Source organism: Ranitomeya variabilis, chromosome 4 (genome assembly GCF_051348905.1).
Source record: "Ranitomeya variabilis isolate aRanVar5 chromosome 4, aRanVar5.hap1, whole genome shotgun sequence".
NCBI classification, from domain to species: domain Eukaryota; kingdom Metazoa; phylum Chordata; class Amphibia; order Anura; family Dendrobatidae; genus Ranitomeya; species Ranitomeya variabilis.
The window spans coordinates 714,616,342-714,638,135 of NC_135235.1; the positions used below are offsets into that span (position 1 = coordinate 714,616,342).

The following is a 21,794-nucleotide window of genomic DNA, read 5'->3' on the forward strand; positions in this document are numbered from 1 at the left end:
TTCCTCCAAAAACGTGGAGGAAAATGGGGAGTGCGTATTATAGTCTGTATGTACCGGCTCTGGTTGTGTTGGGGAGGTGTGTGAGTGGCATCAGGGGAGCAGCGGGTCACAGGAGGCTGGAGCCGGCTGCTGTGGCTAACTCCTGTGTGCACTGCTAAAGAGAAATGAATATTCACTGCATTCCACGCCCATGGATGTGGAAGGCAATGAATATTTACTCTTTAATAGTATCTTGGTATGATTGGCCCCCAACCCCGGTCTTGGTAAGCATGGCCCCCACCCCCATCTTGTCCTAGTATGCAAGGCCCCATCCTTATTCTGGTATGATTGCCCCCCCCAGCCTGGTCCTGGTATGCATGGTCCCATCAGAAAACATAAAAAAAAACCAAATCATTACACTTACATTCCCGGCACTCCCTGAAAGCATTTTGTTCCGATGCCAGCAGGTGCTTTATGCTTGTAAGCAGAGCAGCTTGCAAGCTAAAGGGCAGTTGCCATAATACTCATTGCTCTGCACACCGGGACTATGTGTGTGGTGGAAAGTGAGTATTCATTGGTCTTCAGTAGCGTTCACAGTGTCAGCCGCCAGCTGCTGCCGGGCGGGGCGGCCACGTGTGCCACTACTTAAGAGAAATGTATACTCACCTCTCTCCACGCCCAGAGAAGTGAATATTCATTTATCTTAAGCAGCTGCACATGTGACCACCGGCAGCAGCAGGAAGGCTCTGGCTGACACTGCACTACTGAAGAGCAATAAATACTCACTGCTCTCTGCGCACACAGTCTCGGCGTGCAAAGCAGTGAGTATTCTGGCAGCTGTGCTCTGCTTATGAGCTCCCTGACATGCGCTGCTTACAAGCATAAAGCAGCTGCTGGCACCGGAACAAGATGCGGCGAGGGGGCGCAGGGAATGTAAGTGAAATTATTTATTTTTTTTATGTTTTATGATGGGGCTATTCATACCAGGATGGGGGTGGGGCCAATCATAATAATAATATTTATTTATATAGCTTCAACATATTCCGCAACGCTTTACAGTTTAACAGTTTCAAACACAACAGTCATAAGTAAAAATGTTAACAATACAATAATTAAAGCAAAATAAGACGACCCTACTCATGAGAGCTTACAATCCACAATGAGGTGGGGGAGATACAAAGTACAGGTGTGTACTTACAATGATGTATTTACAAGGATGGTCCAAACATCTTCAGGGGGTGGGGGATAGATGGAAGTAGTGAATGGGCTACCCACACACACATAAAATGACTGATTAGTGAACGTGATAGGCCGCTCTGAACAAATGTGTTTTGAGGGAGCGCCTAAAACTATGCAAATTGCAGAAGGTCCTAATTAGGGTTGAGCGACTGACTTTTTTAGGGTCGAGTCATGTTTCGCGAAACCCGACTTTTTGAAAAGTCTAGTCGGGCGAAATCGGCCGATTACTGCGAAAAGTCGAGGATCGGCCGGAACACGAAACCCTATGCACGTCAATGGGGAATATCTCTCTCTCTCTCTCTCCCAGCACAGAAAATTTTGTTTTACACATTGCAAATCCGTACTGCGCACAAGCGATAAAATGATGATAGGCGTGCACGCCCCTAACCCCTATGTCATCACTCTGCCCACGCTCCTTCATTGGATGAAAAAATGGCGCTAAACGCGTCATACGAAACGTGACTTTGGCGCCAAGATCGCGTACAGCATGGCCGACCCCACACAGGGATCGGGTCGGGTTTCATGAGACGCCGACTTTGCCAAAAGTCGGCGACTTATGAAAATGAACGATCCATTTCGCTCAACCCTAGTCCTAATATCTAGCATTCCAGAGGATTGGCGCAGGAATGGGAGGTATGGATTAGTGCAGAAGTAAGTCGAAAGTCGTTTGCAGAGCTCAGTGGTCGGTTAGGCCGATAGACCAAAATGAGGGAGGAGATGTAAGGGGGTGCTGCACTGTGGAGAGCTTTTGTGGGTCAGAACAAGTACTTTGAGTTGGATTCTATAATGTATGGGGCAGCCAGTGTAATGACTGGCGGAGCGGACATGCCTGAATACCGATTAGCTAGATGGACAACCCTGGCTGCTGCATTAAGGATAGACTGGGACCATGCATACCAGAATAAGGTTGGGGACATGCATACTAGGATGAGATGGGGGCCCTGCATACCAGAATAGGGGTGGGGCCATACATAATAGGACGAGATGGGGGCTCTGCATAACAGGATAGGAATTGGGGCCATGAATACTAGGACAAGATAGAACCCCGAATACCAGGATAGAGATTAGGCCATGCATACTAAGATGAGATTGGGGCCCTGCATACCAGGATAGAAATGAGGATGATCATTCCTGCCAGGATAGGGATGAGAGATCCATGCATACCACGATAGGGACGAGAGGGCCATGCATACCAGAGTAGGGATGAGGGGACCACGTGTGTCACGGTTCCCACCGTGCTGCCAACAATATGTCACGGATCCCAACAATATGTCAGGCATCCCGGATACCTTGATAACAAGGGGGTTGTTTGATTTCCCCTGGTTCCTTCCGAAGGGGATTTAGCTACATCCCACTTCCCAGTTCCGGTTTGGAACTTGCAGCTCTCGGGCGCCCCCTTTATCTTCAGGTCAGATCAGGTACTGCACCCAGGGTAATTAGTCGCCAGAAAGGCTGCCTGCTATGTACTGGCTATTGGGCACACTGCAGCGAGGACGATATAACTACTCCCACTCAGGCTGGAACAATAATTATCAATGCCGCTGTTCACTGCAAAGACGCCCAATTGCACAGAACAAGGTCGCTGCAACTAGCTCCAATTTTCACCAAAGGTTAACGGGTCCGGAACCAACCCAAATCAGTAGCGTTATTCACCTCAGAGGACACACAGTCGTATAGAGCATGAAGAGACAAGCTAGTAAAATTATATATTTTACTCCATAAAAGATAGGCAGTATTTACAAAAATATTAAAAAGATATTATAAAGAAGACAAATCAGGTGTATATCACAATTACAAATAAAAAGTGATTAACGGTGAAAATTGACATACAATTCTTTTAGATCATTCAATGGTATGCCATATGCTGGCAGGGGGAGGGGACCTTCCCCACTTATTCTCACGTCAGGTTGCACAGCCTGTTGTAGCTGAATCCCCAGCAAAAGACACTGCAAGAATCCTGCTTTACACAGATATTCCCTGCCTAAAGCCCAGGCACTCCCCCCTGTGGTGACATACTTAGGGGCTGAAACCTCCCCTTTTCTTACAATATGAAAACTATTTTTTTATACATAATTTGCTGTGTGAACCTCACATAAGTATGACACGATGCTCATGATGTTTCCCACTTCAGGGGCGTTCTGTTAAGTGTAAATAAGGAGCCATTACATGAACTGCTTAAGGAGAAATCCGCACTTTGCACTCATTGCGCCTAGCTGCTTGCGCTTTAAGTGGCCGATCTACCGATGGACATCCGGACTAGGTAATTTGTATAGTTCCAGCCCAAATCGGTGCCGCGATATGTAACTTTAATAGAACAAAGAAACTCATGTCTTACACCAGTTCCAACTAGTACTAGATGGGAGGAGGGAGGAGTGAGCAGCCTTCGCAGAAACTGCTATTTGCCGGGGGCAATAAAAATTCTTCACACACACAGGCAACCAGCAGAGAAAAGAGGGGGGGTCAGCATAACCCGCAGCTTGTGTCTTGTAAAGCTAGGCAGACTCAAACATGGCATATTCAGATTATCGTGACAATGTATATCAGGATGTGGATGAGGGGACCATATACCAGGATAGGAGATATTAAGCACAAAATTTACCACATTTTTTGCTTCAGTTTTCAGTTTTTATTTCCCCAATTTCCTCCTTTAAAACCTAGGTGAGTCTTATGGTCTGGTGCGTCTTATAGTCCGAAAAATACGGTATTTCTTGCAATAAAATGCAATTTAACCCCTTCATGACCCAGCCTATTTTGACCTTAATGACCAGGCAGTTTTTTGCAATTCTGACCAGTGTCCCTTTATGAGGTAATAACTCAGGAACGCTTCAACGGATCCTAGCGGTTCTGAGATTTTTTTTTCATGACATATTGGGCTTCATGTTAGTGGTAATTTTAGGTTGATAATTTTTGCGTTTGTGAAAAAAATGGAAATTTGGCTAAACTTTTGAAAATTTCACAATTTTCAAATTTTGAATTTTTATTCTGTTAAATGAGAGTTATGTGACACAAAATAGTCAATAAACAACATTACTCACATGTCTACTTTACATCAGCACAATTTTGGAAACAAAATTGTTTTTTGCTAGGAAGTTATAAGGGTTAAAATTTGACCAGCGATTTCTCATTTTTACAACGAAATTTACAAAACCAATTTTTTTTTAGGGACCTCCTCACATTTCAAGTCAGTTTGAGATGGCTGTATGGCTGAAAATACCCAAAGGTGACACCATTCTAAAAACTGCACCCCTCAAGGTGCTCAAAACCACATTCAAGAAGTTTATTGACAGTTCAGGTGCTTCACAGCAGCAGAAGCAACATGGAAGGAAAAAATGAACATTTAACTTTTTAGTCACAAAAATAATATTTTAGCAACAATTTTTTTATTTTCCCAAGAGTAAAAAGAGAAACTGGACTCCAAAAGTTATTGTAAAATTTGTCCTGAGTACGCCGATACCCCATACGTGGGGGGGAACCACTGTTTGGGCACACGACAGGGCTCAGAAGGGAAGGAGCTCCATTTGACTTTTTCAATGAAAAATTGGCTCCAATCTTTAGCGGACACCATGTCGCGTTTGGAGAGCCCCTGTGTGCCTAAACATTCGAGCTCCCCCACAAGTGACCCCATTTTGGAAACTAGACCCCCCCAAGGAACTTCTCTAGATATGTGGTGAGCACTTTGAACCCCCAAGTGCTTCACAGAAGTTTACAATGCAGAGCTGTGAAAATAAAAAATCATTTTTCTTTCCTAAAAATTATGTTTTAGCAAGCAATTTTTTATTTTCACAAGGGTAACAGCAGAAATTGGACCCCAATATTTGTTGCCCAGTTTTTCTTGAGTACGCTGATACCCCATATGTGGGGGTAAACCACTGTTTGGGCACACGTCGGGGCTCGGAAGGGAGGAAGTACCATTTGATTTTTTGAACGCAAGATTGGCTGGAATAAATGGTGGCGCCATGTTGCGTTTGGAGACCCCTGATGTGCCTAAACAGTGGAAACCCCTCAATTCTAACTCCAACACACCCCTAGCCCTAATCCCAACTCTAATAATAATAATAATAATAATTTTTATTTATATAGCGCCAACATATTCCGCAGCGCTTTACAACTTATAGAGGGGACTTGTACAGACAATAGACATTACAGCATAACAGAAATCACAGTTCAAAACAGATACCAGGAGGAATGAGGGCCCTGCTCGCAAGCTTACAAACTATGAGGAAAAGGGGAGACACGAGAGGTGGATGGTGACAATTGCTTTAGTTATTTGGACCAGCCATAGTGTAAGGCTCGGGTGTTCATGTAAAGCTGCATGAACCAGTTAACAGCCTAAGTATGTAGCAGAACAGACACAGAGTGCTATTAACTGCATAAAGTGTATGAGAACACGATGCAAGGAACCTGATCATGTGTTTTTTGTTTTTTTTTCTATTTTTAATAGGCCACACAGGGATAGTTAGTTTAATGTGTTGAGGCGGTAGGTCAGTCTGAACAAATGCGTTTTTAGGGCACGCTTAAAACTGTGGGGATTGGGGATTAATCGTATTAACCTAGGTAGTGCATTCCAAAGAATCGGCGCAGCACGTGTAAAGTCTTGGAGACGGGAGTGGGAGGTTCTGATTATTGAGGATGCTAACCTGAGGTCATTAGCGGAGCGGAGGGCACGGGTAGGGTGGTAGACTGAGACCAGAGAGGAGATGTAGGGTGGTGCTGAGCCATGGAGTGCTTTGTGGATGAGGGTAGTAGTTTTGTACTGGATTCTGGAGTGGATGGGTAGCCAGTGTAATGACTGGCACAAGGTAGAGGCATCGGTGTAACGGTTGGTGAGGAATATGATCCTGGCAGCAGCATTCAGGACAGATTGGAGCGGGGAGAGTTTGGTAAGAGGGAGGCCGATTAGCAGAGAGTTACAATAGTCCAGACGGGAATGAATAAGAGAAACAGTAAGAGTTTTTGCAGAGTCGAAAGTAAGAAAAGGGCGAATTCTAGAAATGTTTTTGAGATGCAGATAAGAAGAGCGAGCCAGTGATCGGATGTGGGGGGTGAATGAAAGCTCGGAATCAAGGATGACCCCAAGGCAGCGGGCATGTTGCTTTGGAGTAATGGTGGAACCGCACACGGAGATGGCAATGTCAGGCAAAAGTAGGTTAGTAGAGGGAGAGAACACGAGGAGTTCAGTTTTTGACAGGTTCAGTTTCAGATAGAGGGAGGACATGATGTTTGAGACAGCGGTAAGACAATCACTGGTGTTTTCTAAGAAGGTCGGAGTGAAAGCAGGAGAAGAGGTGTATAATTAATAAATAATATATAACTCTAGCCATAACCCTAATCACAACCCTAACCCCAACACACCCCTAACCCTAATCCCAACCCTAACCGCAACCCTAACCCCAACACACCCCTAAAGCCTAACCATCACCCTAACTACAAGCCTTATCTTAACCCCATTTCCAACCCTAGCCATAAATAATTCCAACCCTAAAGCTATGTGGCCACGTTGCCAATTTGTGTTAGATTTTGAAGTACCACCCCCCTGTCCCTGCAGATCGGGTGAAATTGGAGTTAACCCTTTCACCCGATTTGCAGGGACGCGATCCCTCCATTACGCCACATAGGCATCACAGGTCGGATTGGCACTGACTTTCATGACGCCTACGTGGCTGATGGCGTCCCACATTCTGAACATGAAAAAGGCTTCTCCCCTGTGTGGGTTCTCTGATGCTTAACCAAATGTGATTTCTGATTAAAACATTTCCCACATTCTGAACATGAAAAAGGCTTCTCACCTGTGTGAGTTCTCTGGTGCTTAACCAAATCCGATTTGTGTTTAAAACATTTCCCACATTCTAAACAGGAAAAAGGCTTCACTCCTGAGTGAGTTCTCTGGTGCGAAACCAAAGCAGATTTCTCTTTAAAACATTTCCTACATTCTGAACATGAAAAAGGCTTCTCTCCTGTGTGGGTTTTCTGGTGTGCAACCAAAGATGATTTCTGATTAAAACATTTCCCACATTCTGAACAAGAAAAAGGCTTCTCACCTGTGTGAGTTCTCTGGTGCTTAACCAAATCTGATTTGTGTTTAAAACATTTCCCACATTCTAAACAGGAAAAAGGCTTCACTCCTGAGTGAGTTCTCTGGTGTGTAACCAAAGCTGATTTCTGTTTAAAACATTTCCCACATTCTAAACAGGAAAAAGGCTTCTCACCTGTGTGAGTTCTCTGGTGCGTAACCAAATCTGATTTATAGATACAACATTTCCCACATTCTGAACAGGAAAAAGGCTTCTCTCCTGTGTGAGTTCTGTGGTGCTTAACCAAAGCTGATTTGTGGTTAAAACATTTCCCACATTCTGAACAGGAAAAAGGCTTCACTCCTGTGTGGGTTTTCTGGTGTGCAACCAAACATGATTTCTGATTAAAACATTTCCCACATTCTGAACATGAAAAAGGCTTCTCACCTGTGTGAGTTCTCTGGTGCTTAACCAAATCTGATTTGTGGTTAAAACATTTCCCACATTCTGAACAGGAAAAAGGCTTCTCACCTGTGTGAGTTCTCTGGTGTGTAACCAAAGCTGATTTCTGTTTAAAACATTTCCCACATTCTAAACAGGAAAAAGGCTTCTCACCTGTGTGAGTTCTCTGGTGCGTAACCAAATCTGATTTATAGATACAACATTTCCCACATTCTGAACAGGAAAAAGGCTTCTCTCCTGTGTGAGTTCTGTGGTGCTTAACCAAAGCTGATTTGCGGTTAAAACATTTCCCACATTCTGAACAGGAAAAAGGCTTCACTCCTGTGTGGGTTTTCTGGTGTGCAACCAAAGATGATTTTTGATTAAAACATTTCCCACATTCTGAACATGAAAAAGGCTTCTCCCCTGTGTGAGTTATTTGGTGCCTAACCAAAGCTGATGTCTGTTTAAAACATTTCCCACATTCTGAACATGAAAAAGGCTTCTCACCTGTGTGAGTTCTCTGGTGCTTAACCAAATCTGATTTGTGATTAAAACATTTCCCACATTCTGAACATGAAAAAGGCTTCTCACCTGTGTGAGTTCTCTGGTGCTTAACCAAATCTGATTTGTGGTTAAAACATTTCCCACATTCTAAACAGGAAAAAGGCTTCACTCCTGAGTGAGTTCTCTGGTGCGAAACCAAAGCAGATTTCTCTTTAAAACATTTCCCACATTCTGAACATGAAAAAGGTTTCTCACCTGTGTGGGTTTTCTGGTGTGCAACCAAAGATGATTTCTGATTAAAACATTTCCCACATTCTGAACAGGAAAAAGGCTTCTCACCCGTGTGAGTTCTCTGGTGCGTAACCAAATTTGATTTGTGGTTAAAACATTTCCCACATACTGAACAGGAAAAAGGATTCTCTCCTGTGTGTAATCTCTGGTGGCTATGAAGATGCACTTTCCGATTAAAACATTTCCCACATTCTGAACATGAAAAAGGCTTCTCCCCTGTGTGAGTTCTTTGGTGTATAACAAGATTCCACTTCTGGTTAAAACATCTCCCACACTTGGAACAAGAAAATCTATTCTCTGCTGTGTGAATTTTTTGATGCTTAAGAAAAGATTCTTGAAGGGGAAAATGATTTCCATATTCTAAAAGTGAAAATGGTTTCTTTACTTCAGGACCAATTTGTTTTTTAATGCTTATTTTGTGACTTTGATTTTCCTTAGTAGTCGGTAATGAATCAGAAGAAAGGACCTGTTTCAAAAGATCAGACGACAGATCTTTGCTGTGAAGGGATGATGGTATATCTGGAGTAATGGCATTCACTTCAATTGTATCCTGTGGGATCTCAAGATTATCTGATTTAAAAACTGAAGATGTCAGCTGCCCCTCTGATTGCCTGGTGCAGTCATCTGTTAAAAATAAAACCAATTAGTTTTCATAAAAAAATCCTTGAATTTTACATATTTTAACATTTGTACGTAAACTATCCACAACATGACAAGTTATGTTGAATACGTAATTATTCACTAAGACAATGACAGCTCACAGTCTAATAGAAAACCTCATAGGATGAACCAGTAGAGCGTTGTGTTCAACTGATTGTCCATTCTGCCTCCGAAATATAGAGTAAAAAGTCACTAAACAATGTTATGTTGAGGAAAATTACACCAATAAACCTTCTACTCATCTCCCAAAAAAACAATTCCATACTCAGGTCCATAATCTGTCAGTGAAAAACAGGTTTCTACATTACAAGTGGCTCAAAGGCTCTTGAAAAGCACCACGGCTTCAATACACCAATCCAGCAATATCCGCTCTCCCAAAGTCAAATTTTCCCCTCGCTTCTGAGCCTTGCAGTGTGCCCAAACCATATTTAGCATCCATGTATAAAGCACGTGTAAAGCGCCATGGAATAAATGGCACTATAAAAATTAATAATGATAATAAATAATAAATTGCTATAGTGATAAGAACCCACTTAATTTACAATGTGTGTGTCTCCTGGAGCACAATCTGGGCACTGTGTGTGGGGTAATAAAATGGCATATTTGCAATTTTCACTCTCCAACATCCACTGCGTGCAAATTTCTGGAAAGTGGCTCTGGGGTCAACATAGTCACTACAACAATACATTAATCCCCTGAGGGTTATAATTTCCAAAATGAAGTCAATTTATGGGGATTTCTACTGCTCTGGTTTTCTGCCATTTTCTCATATTAGGGCTTCTGCATATGGTATGTCCTATCTCCTCTGGGATCTGCTGCTGTGATGTCTGGTTCTGTTACCAGGCATGACCTTATTCATTCTACAGGAGGCATTGGTAATGGAGGAGACATCGAAACCAGAAACTCTGGGTGACGCAGGCTCTGCCCTGCCACTAAGATTAGGGTACCTGGGATTTGTAGTGCCATCCAATCTGGCAGTATGGATGTGTGTTGTCCAGCTCCCTGCTCCAGCCAGTTGGAAAGCACCACACCCTCTTAAAGCTCGAAGCATATTGCTGGACGCTGTCAGATACAGCCTTCTCCTCTGGTTAATTCCTCTTCGCTCCTCTCCAGGCTTGTTTATTTGTTTCCTGTTGTGACCTCAGCTCGCTTACTGACTACTCTTGTGTCTTCTGATTTTGTATTTTCTCTGCTCTCCTGGTACTGACCCGGTTACCTGACTATTCTTGCTACATCTCACATCACATAACATAAGGTAACACCATGGCCAAAGCCTAGGGGTCTCTGTCTGGCTAAGATCAGACCCAAGTAGAAGGGTTAAAGTATGATGAACAAGGCAATCCCTGGGATCTGTAAAATGGAGTAGATCGCGCCAAGTCCTTTCATGGTGGACATCTTTTGAGCTGCCAGGTGACCACGAACAGTGCCCCCAATGCATCGTATCCGCAAACTATTTCTGCAAGATCTGCAGTCAAATAGCTAAATAGCTTCTTAACCCTGCTATGTCCCAGATAGTAGTGTACAATTGTATATAGGGTACTGTCACATTCAAGAGAAATTGGAAAATAATCTGTAAGGTCCATTTGTTTCCTATTATCCTTTGTGAAGAATTCCAAAGTTATCACTACAAAGTGACACACATCAGGTTCGAAAAATTGGGTCCTGATTAGGAACAAAAAAGGACTGCGGGAAGTGGTTAAGTCAAAGGATTTGAGCAGTAACTACTGTAGTCAAAAACTGTGACTAAAGACAATAACACATTTACTGAAATAATCAAACTCAACAGTCTTCATCAGTAATAAATGAGTAACTAGTGGTGAAACCTCTGGGGTAATTAGAGTATGGGGCTCAGTGGCTCTTTCAAGCTAAACTATTATAAGGACTAATGGTAGATGTCACATCAGTTTCAAGAAGAAATATTAGACATTCAAATACTTTTTTTATAACAGTTTAGAGCTGATGTGTCAAAGTTTGGATGGTGATCACCCGATTGTGATACGACCGGGCTATACAACCGATAAAGCAGCCATAGCCGGTGACTAAGAAGAATCTGTGACTTCTCTGCATTTAGTGGTTACTACTTACCTGGGTAGTCATATGTAGGAATCTCCTCTTTACACCGCTCATCACCCCTCATATATGTCTCTGTAGTATTAATATAGGTCAGATCTTCACCCTGAAACAAATATTGTAAAAGTCACAGACAGATGAAAAGAAAAGATAGTCACATCTATGATCAGCTCTAATCCTGCCATTAGTTCCGCCATCAGAGCATTACAGCCCTTACTGGCGAATAGGGCCTGGCGAGCAGAGGAGACCCGCAGCAGGTCGCCTCTTCTCTTTGGGCCCCAGAGGCTCAACTGATCATGCATCGTCAGACGCACGGCAAGTTAAAATCTGTTGCCTTGCGGGAGATCATAAGCTGGCAGCTGATGTCAGAGGGCATGTTGCCGGTGTATAATGACACTCACATATGATGGTACACACCTCAGATGTATCAGGTGGAGGACACCGCTGGACCTCAGCCAGGTCAGGATAAACTTGGGGTGCATTATACGATGAAGTGCATCATACCACTATGGGAGGGCATTATACTATGAGGTGCATTATACTATGAAGTGCATTATACCACTATGGGAGGGCATTATACTATGAGATGCATTATACTACTATGGAGGTGCATTATACTACTATGGGGGTGCATTATACTATGAAGTGCATCATACCACTATGGGAGGGCATTATACTATGAGGTGCATTATACTATGAAGTGCATTATACCACTATGGGAGGGCATTATACTATGAGATGCATTATACTACTATGGAGGTGCATTATACTACTATGGGGGTGCATTATACTATTATGGGGGTGCATTATACTATTATGGGGGTGCATTATATTCCTAAGGGGATGCATTATTCAACTATATATGACTATGGGATGCATTATACAGATGCAGAGTTTTACTATGAGAGGGCAGTGGTACTGTGGAAGGTTCGAGAGTTGGAGACGGAGCTGGGGGGGGGGGGGTTGTAGCCTGGGCAGAGTCCCAAGTGGGCCCGAAAGTTTTGCCAGTATGGGACACCAAAATTCCTGGTGGCAGCCCTGCCTGCCATCTGCACCGTTCTCATTACACAAGTATAAAACATATAATACTGGTGAATAAAACAAGACCGAGCACAAGACCTTCACAGCCGTCTACACATCAGAGGGGAGATCTCATGACACCTTCTCTCCATCTACCTGATGATCCTGAGGAACATTGGGATCTTCTTGTTTATAGTCCTGTGGTAGAAGAGGATTGGGACATCTCTCTGGTGTTGTCCTCCTACTGGATAGAACTGGAGGAAGCACATACAGGGACTGAATTCATTCTTTACATACAGATAATTATAGGCCGTATGTATTTAGTCCTGTCTATTACCTGGTGATGTGAGGGGCTGGGGAACCTCCATTATGATGTCCTTGTATACATCTTTGTGTCCTGCTAAATACTCCCACTCCTCCATGGAGAAATAGACGGCGACATCCTGACACCTTATAGGAACCTGACACACACAATGGTACCGTTATCCCCAGAAACCTTCACAGTGTTACTGTATAATGTCCCAGCATTCCCAGCAGTGTCACCTGTCCAGTCAGCAGCTCAATCATCTTGTAGGTGAGTTCTAGGATCTTCTGGTCATTGATGTCCTCATGTATCAGGTGAGGTGGAGACCCCGTGACTGGGCTTAGGGGTCTTCCCAATCCCTCAGACACAGGGTCCTGACAGCGCTCACTAGAGGTCTTCTTCACTACTGTGTAATCCTGGTTATGGAGAGACATTCATAAATCTCACTACAGACATTTCCAGAGTCCTCACCTCTCCAGTTCTGCCCATCTGTTATTCCCATAGATAAGAATGATGTAATGAGACGTCATCAGAATCTCTCACCTCTCCAGTAAGCCGGAAGAGGATCTCTAAGGTGAGGTGTAATATCCTCTCCACCATCTTGTATCTGTCCATATCCATCCTTAATGGGTAAATCAGGAAAATTCTCTTATATAGAAGATCTTCACTGAGAGGATCCGATATTGTAGAGACCTGAATGAGAAGAAGATGAGCCGATGTAACATCATAAGAATCCTGTGTAATAATACAATTACTGGAGATAATAAGGGAAACACATGAGTGATTATTTTACAGTATTTAGTTTTCTTCTTTACATCTACTAATAAAACCTATATACACGGCTCAAAAAAATAAAGGGAACACTAAAATACCACATCCTAGATATCACTGAATGAAATATTTCAGATGCAAATTTTTATGCGTTACATAGTGGAATGTGTTGAGAACAATAAAACATAAAAATGATCAATGTAAATCAAAATGAATATCCCATGGAGGTCTGGATTTGGAATGATACTCAAAATCAAAGTGGAAAATCAAATTACAGGCTGATCCAACTTCAGTGGAAATGCCTCAAGACAAGGAAATGATGTTCAGTTGTGTGTGTGTTGCCTCTATGTGCCTGTATGACCTCCCTACAAGCCTGGGCATACTCCTGATGAGGCGGCGAATGGTCTCCTGAGGGATCTCCTCCCAGACCTGGACTAAAGCATCCGCCAACTCCTGAACAGTCTGTTGTGCAACGTGACGTTGATGGATCGTGCAAGACATGATGTCCCAGATGTGTTCAATCGGATTCAGGTTTGGGGAACGGGCAGGCCAGTCCATAGCTTCAATGCCTTCATCTTGCAGGAACTGCTGACACACTCCAGCCACATGAGGTCTGGCAATGTCCTGCATTAGGACGAACCCAAGCCCAACTGCACCAGCATATGGTCTCACAAGGGGTCTGAGGATCTCATCTCGGTACCTAATGACAGTCAGGCTACCTCTGGCAAGCACATGGAGGGCTATGTGGCCCTCCAAAGGAATGCCACCCCACACGATTACTGACCCACTGCCAAACCGGTCATGCTGAAGGATGTTGCAGGCAGCAGATCGCTCTCCACGGCGGCTCTACACTCCGTCACGTCTGTCACATGTGCTCAGTGTGAACCTGCTTTCATCTGTGAAGAGCACAGGGCACCAGTGGCGAATTTGCCAATCCTGGTCTTCTGTGGCAAACGCCAATCTTCCTGCACTGTGTTGGGCTGTGAGCACAACCCATGAGGAAATCACAGCTAGAATAAGATTGTTCCTGTACAGAAAAATTGAACAAAGAAATTCACCGTGTAAAAACTCTACTTAAAAAATTACCTTTAATTTAATCTTAACGCAGTAAGGTGATAACAAGGACCACTACCACCATTTTAAAGATACCAGGAGGTGCCTGTACCCATCACTAAACTGAACTGTTCCTACCTACCAGCGGAGGTTGGCACCCTACGACTGTGCAATGGCGCCCCCGATCACTGTCGACTGTCCCTCCTACCCCTATCCAGCCCTGTGGGATGGGGAAAGGAATAGGAGTAGAGATACTGAAATGAGAGTTTGTTTGGACAGTATACCACAATTATAGTGATTGAAGAGATTGCTAAGACCGGCACAATAGCAACATGAATGAACATGCACCGTATCATGTAGCACACTATGAAGGGGTATCGTTTCCTTATGTGCTTGCACTCTGAACCCTGCTATTGTCCCGGTCATAGCAATTTCTTCAGCAGCTAAGGCTTCTTTCACACTTCAGTTTTTTTGGCGTCAGTCACTTCCGACATAATGACGGATCGACGGATCCGTCACAATTGTTGAAACAACGGATGTGACGGATCCGTCTTTTTGACGGATCCGTTACTCGGGGGTTGTATATACTTTTTGGAGCATGCGCAATTGAAAAAAATTGAAAAAACGGATTGGGGCGACGGATCCGTCGCCCATAGGTGGCCGCTCTATGAAATGACGGACGCGACGGATCCGTCGCGATCTGTCATTTCAACGCAGACAAAAAACGTTGCAATGACCGTCAATGTCTAGATGACGTCCGCCAAATTTTGACGGATCCGTCGCATGACGGATGGAACTGACGACCATCCGTCACAATCCGTCACTAATGCAAGTCTATGGGGAAAATAACGGATCCGTCACAAAAAAAACGGATCCGTTTTTTGAGGAAAATGGCGGATTTAGACTGACGCCAAACAACTGAAGTGTGAAAGAGGCCTAAGTAGTCTCTTTATACTATGTATACTTTATTCACTCCTGATGAACCTTGAAAGGGGAAATGAGTGTGTTTCAGAGCTCTGAGGTTTGTTTGTTTTTTTTCATAACTTCTTGATTTGATGACATGTACCTGTTCTTTAACATACAGCTGAGCCTTATCTGGTTTTGAATATTTTTGGGCTTATTGCTTAACCCCTTTCTGCCATCGGACGTACTGTCCCGTCCATGTGACCTGAGACTTAAAGGGACTGTCCTCCATAGTACACGCCTGCGTAAGGCAAGATTGCCTTGTGCAGGCATGTACTACAGAGGACAGAGAATGAACTTCAATCCAATATTGCAGCCAGAATGCAGCCAGCGGGTAAGGAAAGGGTGAATCAAACCCGAAAACTCCGCCCCTATGGCTGAAGATTGTTCCCTCCAAATTCAGGTGACAGAGTCCCTTTAATTCCCATGGACAGGATAGTATGTCATACCCGATCAGCCGCGCTCACAGGAGGAGCACGGTTGATCACAGCCGAGTGTCAGCAGATTATCACAGCTGACATCCAGCACTGTGACCGCTCCTGGCACTTTAACCCCCGAAACACTGCGATTAAACATGATCACAGTGTTCCGGTGGCATAGGGAAGCATCGCGCAGAGATGGGGCTCCCTGCGTGCTTCCCTGAGACCCTCGGAACAATGCGATGTGATTGTGCTGTTCCAAGGGTCTCCTTCGTAATCCTCACTGCAGACCCCGGATCCAAGATGGCCGAGGGGGTCCTTCCGGGTCCTGCAGGGAGGTTGGCTTGTGAGCAAAGTGTCAGATCAGCGATCTGATAATATATAGTGATGTCCCCCCGTGGGGCAAAGTAAAAAAAAGTTAAAAAAAAAAAAATTACACTGTAGAAATATTTAAAAAAAAAAATCCTAAATAAAGAAGAAAAAATTTTGTTCCAATAAATACATTTCTTTATGTAAACAAAAATAAATAAAAGTACACTAGTATCGCCACTTCTGTAACGACCTGACCTATAAAACTGTCCCACTAATTAACCCCTTCAGTGAACACCGTAAAAAAAATAAAAAAAAAAACACACGTGGCAAAACACGATGCTTTATCATACCGCCGAACAAAAAGTGGAAAAACACGCGGTCAAAAAGACAGATATAAATAAACATAGTACCGCTGAAAACGTCATCTTGTCCTGCCAAAAATCGAGCCACCATACAGCGTCATTAGCGAAACAAATAAAAAGTTATAGCCCTCAGAATAAAGTGATGCAAAAATTATTTTTTATATAAAATTGTTTATTGTAAAAAAGCGCCAAAACATAAAAAAAAGATATAAATGAGATATCGCTGTAATCGTACTGACCCGAAGAATAAAACTGCTTTATCAATTTTACCAAACGCAGAACGGTAGGCACCCCTCCAAAAAAGAAATTCATGAATTGCTGGTTTTTGTTCATGCTGCCTCACAAAAATCGGAATAAAAAGAGATCAAAAAAGTCACGTGCCCGAAAATTGGTACCAATAAAAACATCAACTTGTTCAGCAAAAAACAAGACCTCACGTGACTCTGTTGACCAAAATATGGAAAAATTATAGCTTCCAAAATGTGGTGAGGCAAAAACTATTTTTTGCAATAAAAAGCGTCTTTTAGTGTGTGACAGCTGCCAAATATAAAAACCCGCTATAAACAGTAAATAAAACCCCCCTTTATCATCACCTTAGTTAGGGAAAAATAATAAAATAAAAAAAATGTATTAATTTTCCCATTAGGGTTAGGGCTAAAGTAAGGGTTGGGGCTAAAGTTAGGGTTGGGATTACCTTTACGGTTGGGATTAGGGATAGGGGTGTGTTGGGAGTTAGGGGTGTGGTTAGAGTTGGGATTAGGGTTAGGGGTGTGTTGGGGTTAAGGGTGTATTGGGGTTAGGGGTGTGCTTAGGGTTGGGATTAGGGTTAGGGGTGTGTTCGGGTTAGGGTTGGAGTAAGAATTGGGAGGTTTTCTCTGTTTAGACACATCAGGGGCTCTCCAAAAGCAACATGGCATCCGATCTCAATCCCAGCCAATTCTGCGTTGAAAAAGTAAAACAATGCTCCTTCCCTTCCGAGCTCTCTTGTAGGCCCAAACAGGGGTTTATCCCAATATATGGGGTAGCAGCATATTCAGGACAACTTGGACAACAACTATTGGGGTCCAATTTCTCTAGTTACCCTTAGGAAAATAAAAATTTGGGGGCTAAAATTCATTTTTGTGGGAAAAAAGATTTTTTATTTTCATGGCTCTGCATTATAAACTGTAGTGAAAAACATGGGGGTTCAAAGTTCTCACAACACATCTAGATAAGTTCCTTTGGGGGTCTAGTTTCCAATATGGGGTCACTTGTGGGGGGTTTCTACTGTTTAGGTACATGAGGGGCTCTGCAAGCGCAACGTGACGCCTGCAGACCATGCCATCAAAGTCTGCATTCCAAACGGCGCTCCTTCCCTTCCGAGCTCTGCCATGCGCCCAACAGTAGTTTACCCCCACACATGGAGTATCAGCGTACTCAGGACAAATTGTACAACTTTTGGGGTCCAATTTCTGCTGTTACCCTTGGTAAAATAAAACAAATTGGATCTGAAGTAAATTTTGTGTGAAAAAGTGAAATGTTCATTTTTTTTTTTTTTTTTTTAAACATTCCAAATATTCCTGTGAAACACCTGAAGGGTTAATAAACTTCTTGAATGTGGTTTTGAGCATCTTGAGGAGTGCAGTTGTTTAGAATGGTGTCATGGATCGCCCCAAAGCAGATTTCTCTTTAAAACATTTCCCACATTCTGAACAGGAAAAAGGCTTCTCTCCTGTGTGAGTTCTGTAGTGCTTAACCAAATGTGATTTGTGGTTAAAACATTTCCCACATTCTAAACAGGAAAAAGGCTTCTCTCCTGTGTGTAATCTCTGGTGGCTATCAAGATACACTTTCCGATTAAAACATTTCCCACATTCTGAACATGAAAAAGGCTTCTCCCCTGTGTGAGTTCTTTGGTGTATATCAAGATTCCACTTCTGGTTAAAACATCTCCTACACTTGGAACAAGAAAATCTATTCTCTCCTGTGTGAATTTTTTGATGCTTAAGAAAAAATTCTTGGAGGGGAAAATGATTTCCATATTCTAAAAGTGAAAATGGTTTCTTTACTTTAGGACCAATTTGTTTTTTAATGCTTATTTTGTGACTTTGATTTTCCTTAGTAGTCGGTAATGAATCAGAAGACAGGACCTGTTTCAAAAGATCAGACGACAGATCTTTGCTGTGAAGGGATGATGGTATATCTGGAGTAATGGCATTCACTTCAATTGTATCCTGTGGGATCTCAAGATTATCTGATTTAAAAACTGAAGATGTCAGCTGCCCCTCTGATTGCCTGGTGCAGTCATCTGTTAAAAATAAAACCAATTAGTTTTCATAAAAAAATCCTTGAATTTTACATATTTTAACATTTGTACGTAAACTATCCACAACATGACAAGTTATGTTGAATACGTAATTATTCACTAAGACAATGACAGCTCACAGTCTAATAGAAAACCTCATAGGATGAACCAGTAGAGCGTTGTGTTCAACTGATTGTCCATTCTGCCTCCGAAATATAGAGTAAAAAGTCACCAAACAATGTTATGTTGAGGAAAATTACACCAATAAACCTTCTACTCATCTCCCAAAAAAACAATTCCATACTCAGGTCCATAATCTGTCAGTGAAAAACAGGTTTCTACATTACAAGTGGCTCAAAGGCTCTTGAAAAGCACCTTGGCTTCAATACACCAATCCAGCAATATCCACTCTCCCAAAGTCAAATTTTCCCCTCGCTTCTGAGCCTTGCAGTGTGCCCAAAGCATATTTAGCATCCATGTATAAAGCACGTGTAAAGCGCCATGGAATAAATGGCGCTATAAAAATTAATAATGATGATAAATAATAAATTGCTATAGTGATAAGAATCCACTTAATTTACAATGTGTGTGTCTCCTGGAGCACAATCTGGGCACTGTGTGTGGGGTAATAAAATGGCATATTTGCAATTTTCACTCTCCAACATCCACTGCGTGCTAATTTCTGGAAAGTGGCTCTGGGGTCAACATAGTCACTACAACAATACATTAATCCCCTGAGGGTTATAATTTCCAAAATGAAGTCAATTTATGGGGATTTCTACTGCTCTGGTTTTCTGCCATTCTCTCATATTAGTGCTTCTGCATATGGTATGTCCTATCTCCTCTGGGATCTGCTGCGGTGATGTCTGGTTCTGTTACCAGGCATGACCTTATTCATTCTACAGGAGGCACTGGTAATGGAGGAGACATCGAAACCAGAAACTCTGGGCGACGCAGGCTCTGCCCTGCCACTAAGATTAGGGTACCTGGGATTTGTAGTGCCATCCAATCTGGCAGTATGGATGTGTGTTGTCCAGCTCCCTGCTCCAGCCAGTTGGAAAGCACCACACCCTCCTAAAGCTCGAAGCATATTGCTGGACGCTGTCAGATACAGCCTTCTCCTCTGGTTAATTCCTCTGTGCTCCTCTCCCGGCTTGTTTATTTGTTTCCTGTTGTGACCTCGGCTCGCTTACTGACTACTCTTGTGTCTTCTGATTTTGTATTTTCTCTGCTCTCCTGGTACTGACCCGGCTACCTGACTATTATTGCTACATCTCAAATCACATAACATAAGGTAACACCATGGTCAAAGCCTAGGGGTCTCTGTCTGGCTAAGATCAGACCCAAGTAAAAGGGTTAAAGTATGATGAACAAGGCAATCCCTGGGATCTGTAAAATGGAGTAGATAGCGCCAAGTCCTTTCATGGTGGACATCTTTTGAGCTGCCAGGTGACCACGAACAGTGCCCCCAATGCATCGTATCCGCAAACTATTTCTGCAAGATCTGCAGTCAAATAGCTAAATAGCTTCTTAACCCTGCCATGTGCCCAGACAGTAGTGTACAACTGTATATAGGGTACTGTCACATTCAAGAGAAATAGGAAAATAATCTGTAAGGTCCATTTGTTTCCTATTATCCTTTGTGAAGAATTCCAAAGTTATCACTACAAAGTGACACACATCAGGTTCGAAAAATTGGGTCCTGATTAGGAACAAAAAAGGACTGCGGGAAGTGGTTAAGTCAAAGGATTTGAGCAGTAACTACTGTAGTCAAAAACTGTGACTAAAGACAATAACACATTTACTGAAATAATCAAACTCAACAGTCTTCATCAGTAATAAATGAGTAACTAGTGGTGAAACCTCTGGGGTAATTAGAGTATGGGGCTCTTTCAAGCTAAACTATTATAAGGACCAATGGTAGATGTCACATCAGTTTCAAGAAGAAATATTAGACATTCAAATACTTTTTTTATAACAGTTTAGAGCTGATGTGTCAAAGTTTGGATGGAGGAGAATGTTGAGGTCTAGAGGCAAAATGGTGATCACACGATTGTGATACAACCGGGCTATACAACCGATAAAGCAGCCATAGCCGGTGACTAAGAAGAATCTGTGACTTCTCTGCATTTAGTGGATACTACTTACCTGGGTAGTCATATGTAGGAATCTCCTCTTTACACCGCTCATCACCCCTCATATATGTCTCTGTAGTATTAATATAGGTCAGATCTTCACCCTGAAACAAATATTGTAAAAGTCACAGACAGATGAAAAGAAAAGATAGTCACATCTATGATCAGCTCTAATCCTGCCATTAGTTCCGCCATCAGAACATTACAGCCCTTACTGGCGAATAGGCCCTGGCGAGCAGAGGGGACCCGCAGCAGGTCGCATCTTCTCTTTGGGCCCCAGAGGCTCAACTGATCAAGAAAGGCCGTACGGGCCCCCTGGGCCATCAAGGGAGTCCGCCATGACGGGGTCAAATGGGAACAGCCAGCGCCACAGGGGGGGGTTAATAAGCATTATGGGGTTAACACGGGCTGCGTGGTGAGTTTTTTTTGAATTTGGGAAGGGGAGGGATCAAACAGGGGAGAATAGGAGCAGCTGTGGGGGCGGTGAGCTTGTCGGGCGGGAAAAGAGATAACCGCCTATTACACCTCGGTCACTTCACCGGAGCGTTCACTCACCTGCCTGTTTGTGAGAGAACGAAGCTTCGGTCTGCCGACATGGAGGTGGACGCACTCCTGCAGAGCCTCCGAGACGTGGCCAGCACGCAGGGTACTGCGTGGCTGCAGCAAAACGTGAGCAGCCTTCTCCAGGGGGTGGAGGGTGGATCTCTCCAGGTGCCCACCGGAGGGCGCCGGCTGCGGCGGTCCCGGCCGCCGGCACGCCTAAGCCCTGACGTCCTCCCTCGGGCCCGACGCCGAATTAGGAGCCCCTCCGGGGACCCTCCAGCTAGTGGCGCGCGCCGCGGGATCACAGGGTCCCGAGGGCGAGCTGGGAGGAATCCTGGCACCCAGCGGGGTCCGCAACAGGGGGAGGCGTCGGCCTCCTCCTCAACATCAGGAACGCGCAGGGTGTCGGGACCAGGAACGGCCGGAGCCT

General features: G+C 43.6%; 1 protein-coding gene across 1 annotated transcript; it reads right to left on the reverse strand.

Annotated features, from left to right (window-relative positions):
- Positions 1-2,911: 2,911 nt before the first annotated feature.
- On the reverse strand, positions 2,912-14,233 carry LOC143768238 (uncharacterized). Its single transcript, XM_077256930.1, has 5 exons — positions 14,078-14,233; positions 13,066-13,215; positions 12,762-12,938; positions 12,556-12,679; positions 2,912-9,092 (listed from the first exon to the last, which is right to left on the reverse strand). Exons 2-5 carry the CDS (start codon positions 13,141-13,143, stop codon positions 6,871-6,873), a joined length of 2,601 nt encoding a protein of 866 aa, XP_077113045.1. The 5' UTR covers positions 13,144-13,215; positions 14,078-14,233; the 3' UTR covers positions 2,912-6,870.
- Positions 14,234-21,794: the final 7,561 nt, after the last annotated feature.

Bases quoted from the DNA above. Each gene is read 5' to 3' on its own strand.
- LOC143768238 (XM_077256930.1), bottom strand. From the start codon at position 13,143: ATGGATATGGACAGATACAAGATGGTGGAGAGGATATTACACCTCACC. The intron at 12,680-12,761 runs GTGACACTGCTG...TGTGTGTGTCAG, and splicing joins TTGAGCTGCTGACTGGACAG to GTTCCTATAAGGTGTCAGGA. The intron at 9,093-12,555 runs GTAATAGACAGG...TATTTTTAACAG, and splicing joins CCAGCCCCTCACATCACCAG to ATGACTGCACCAGGCAATCA.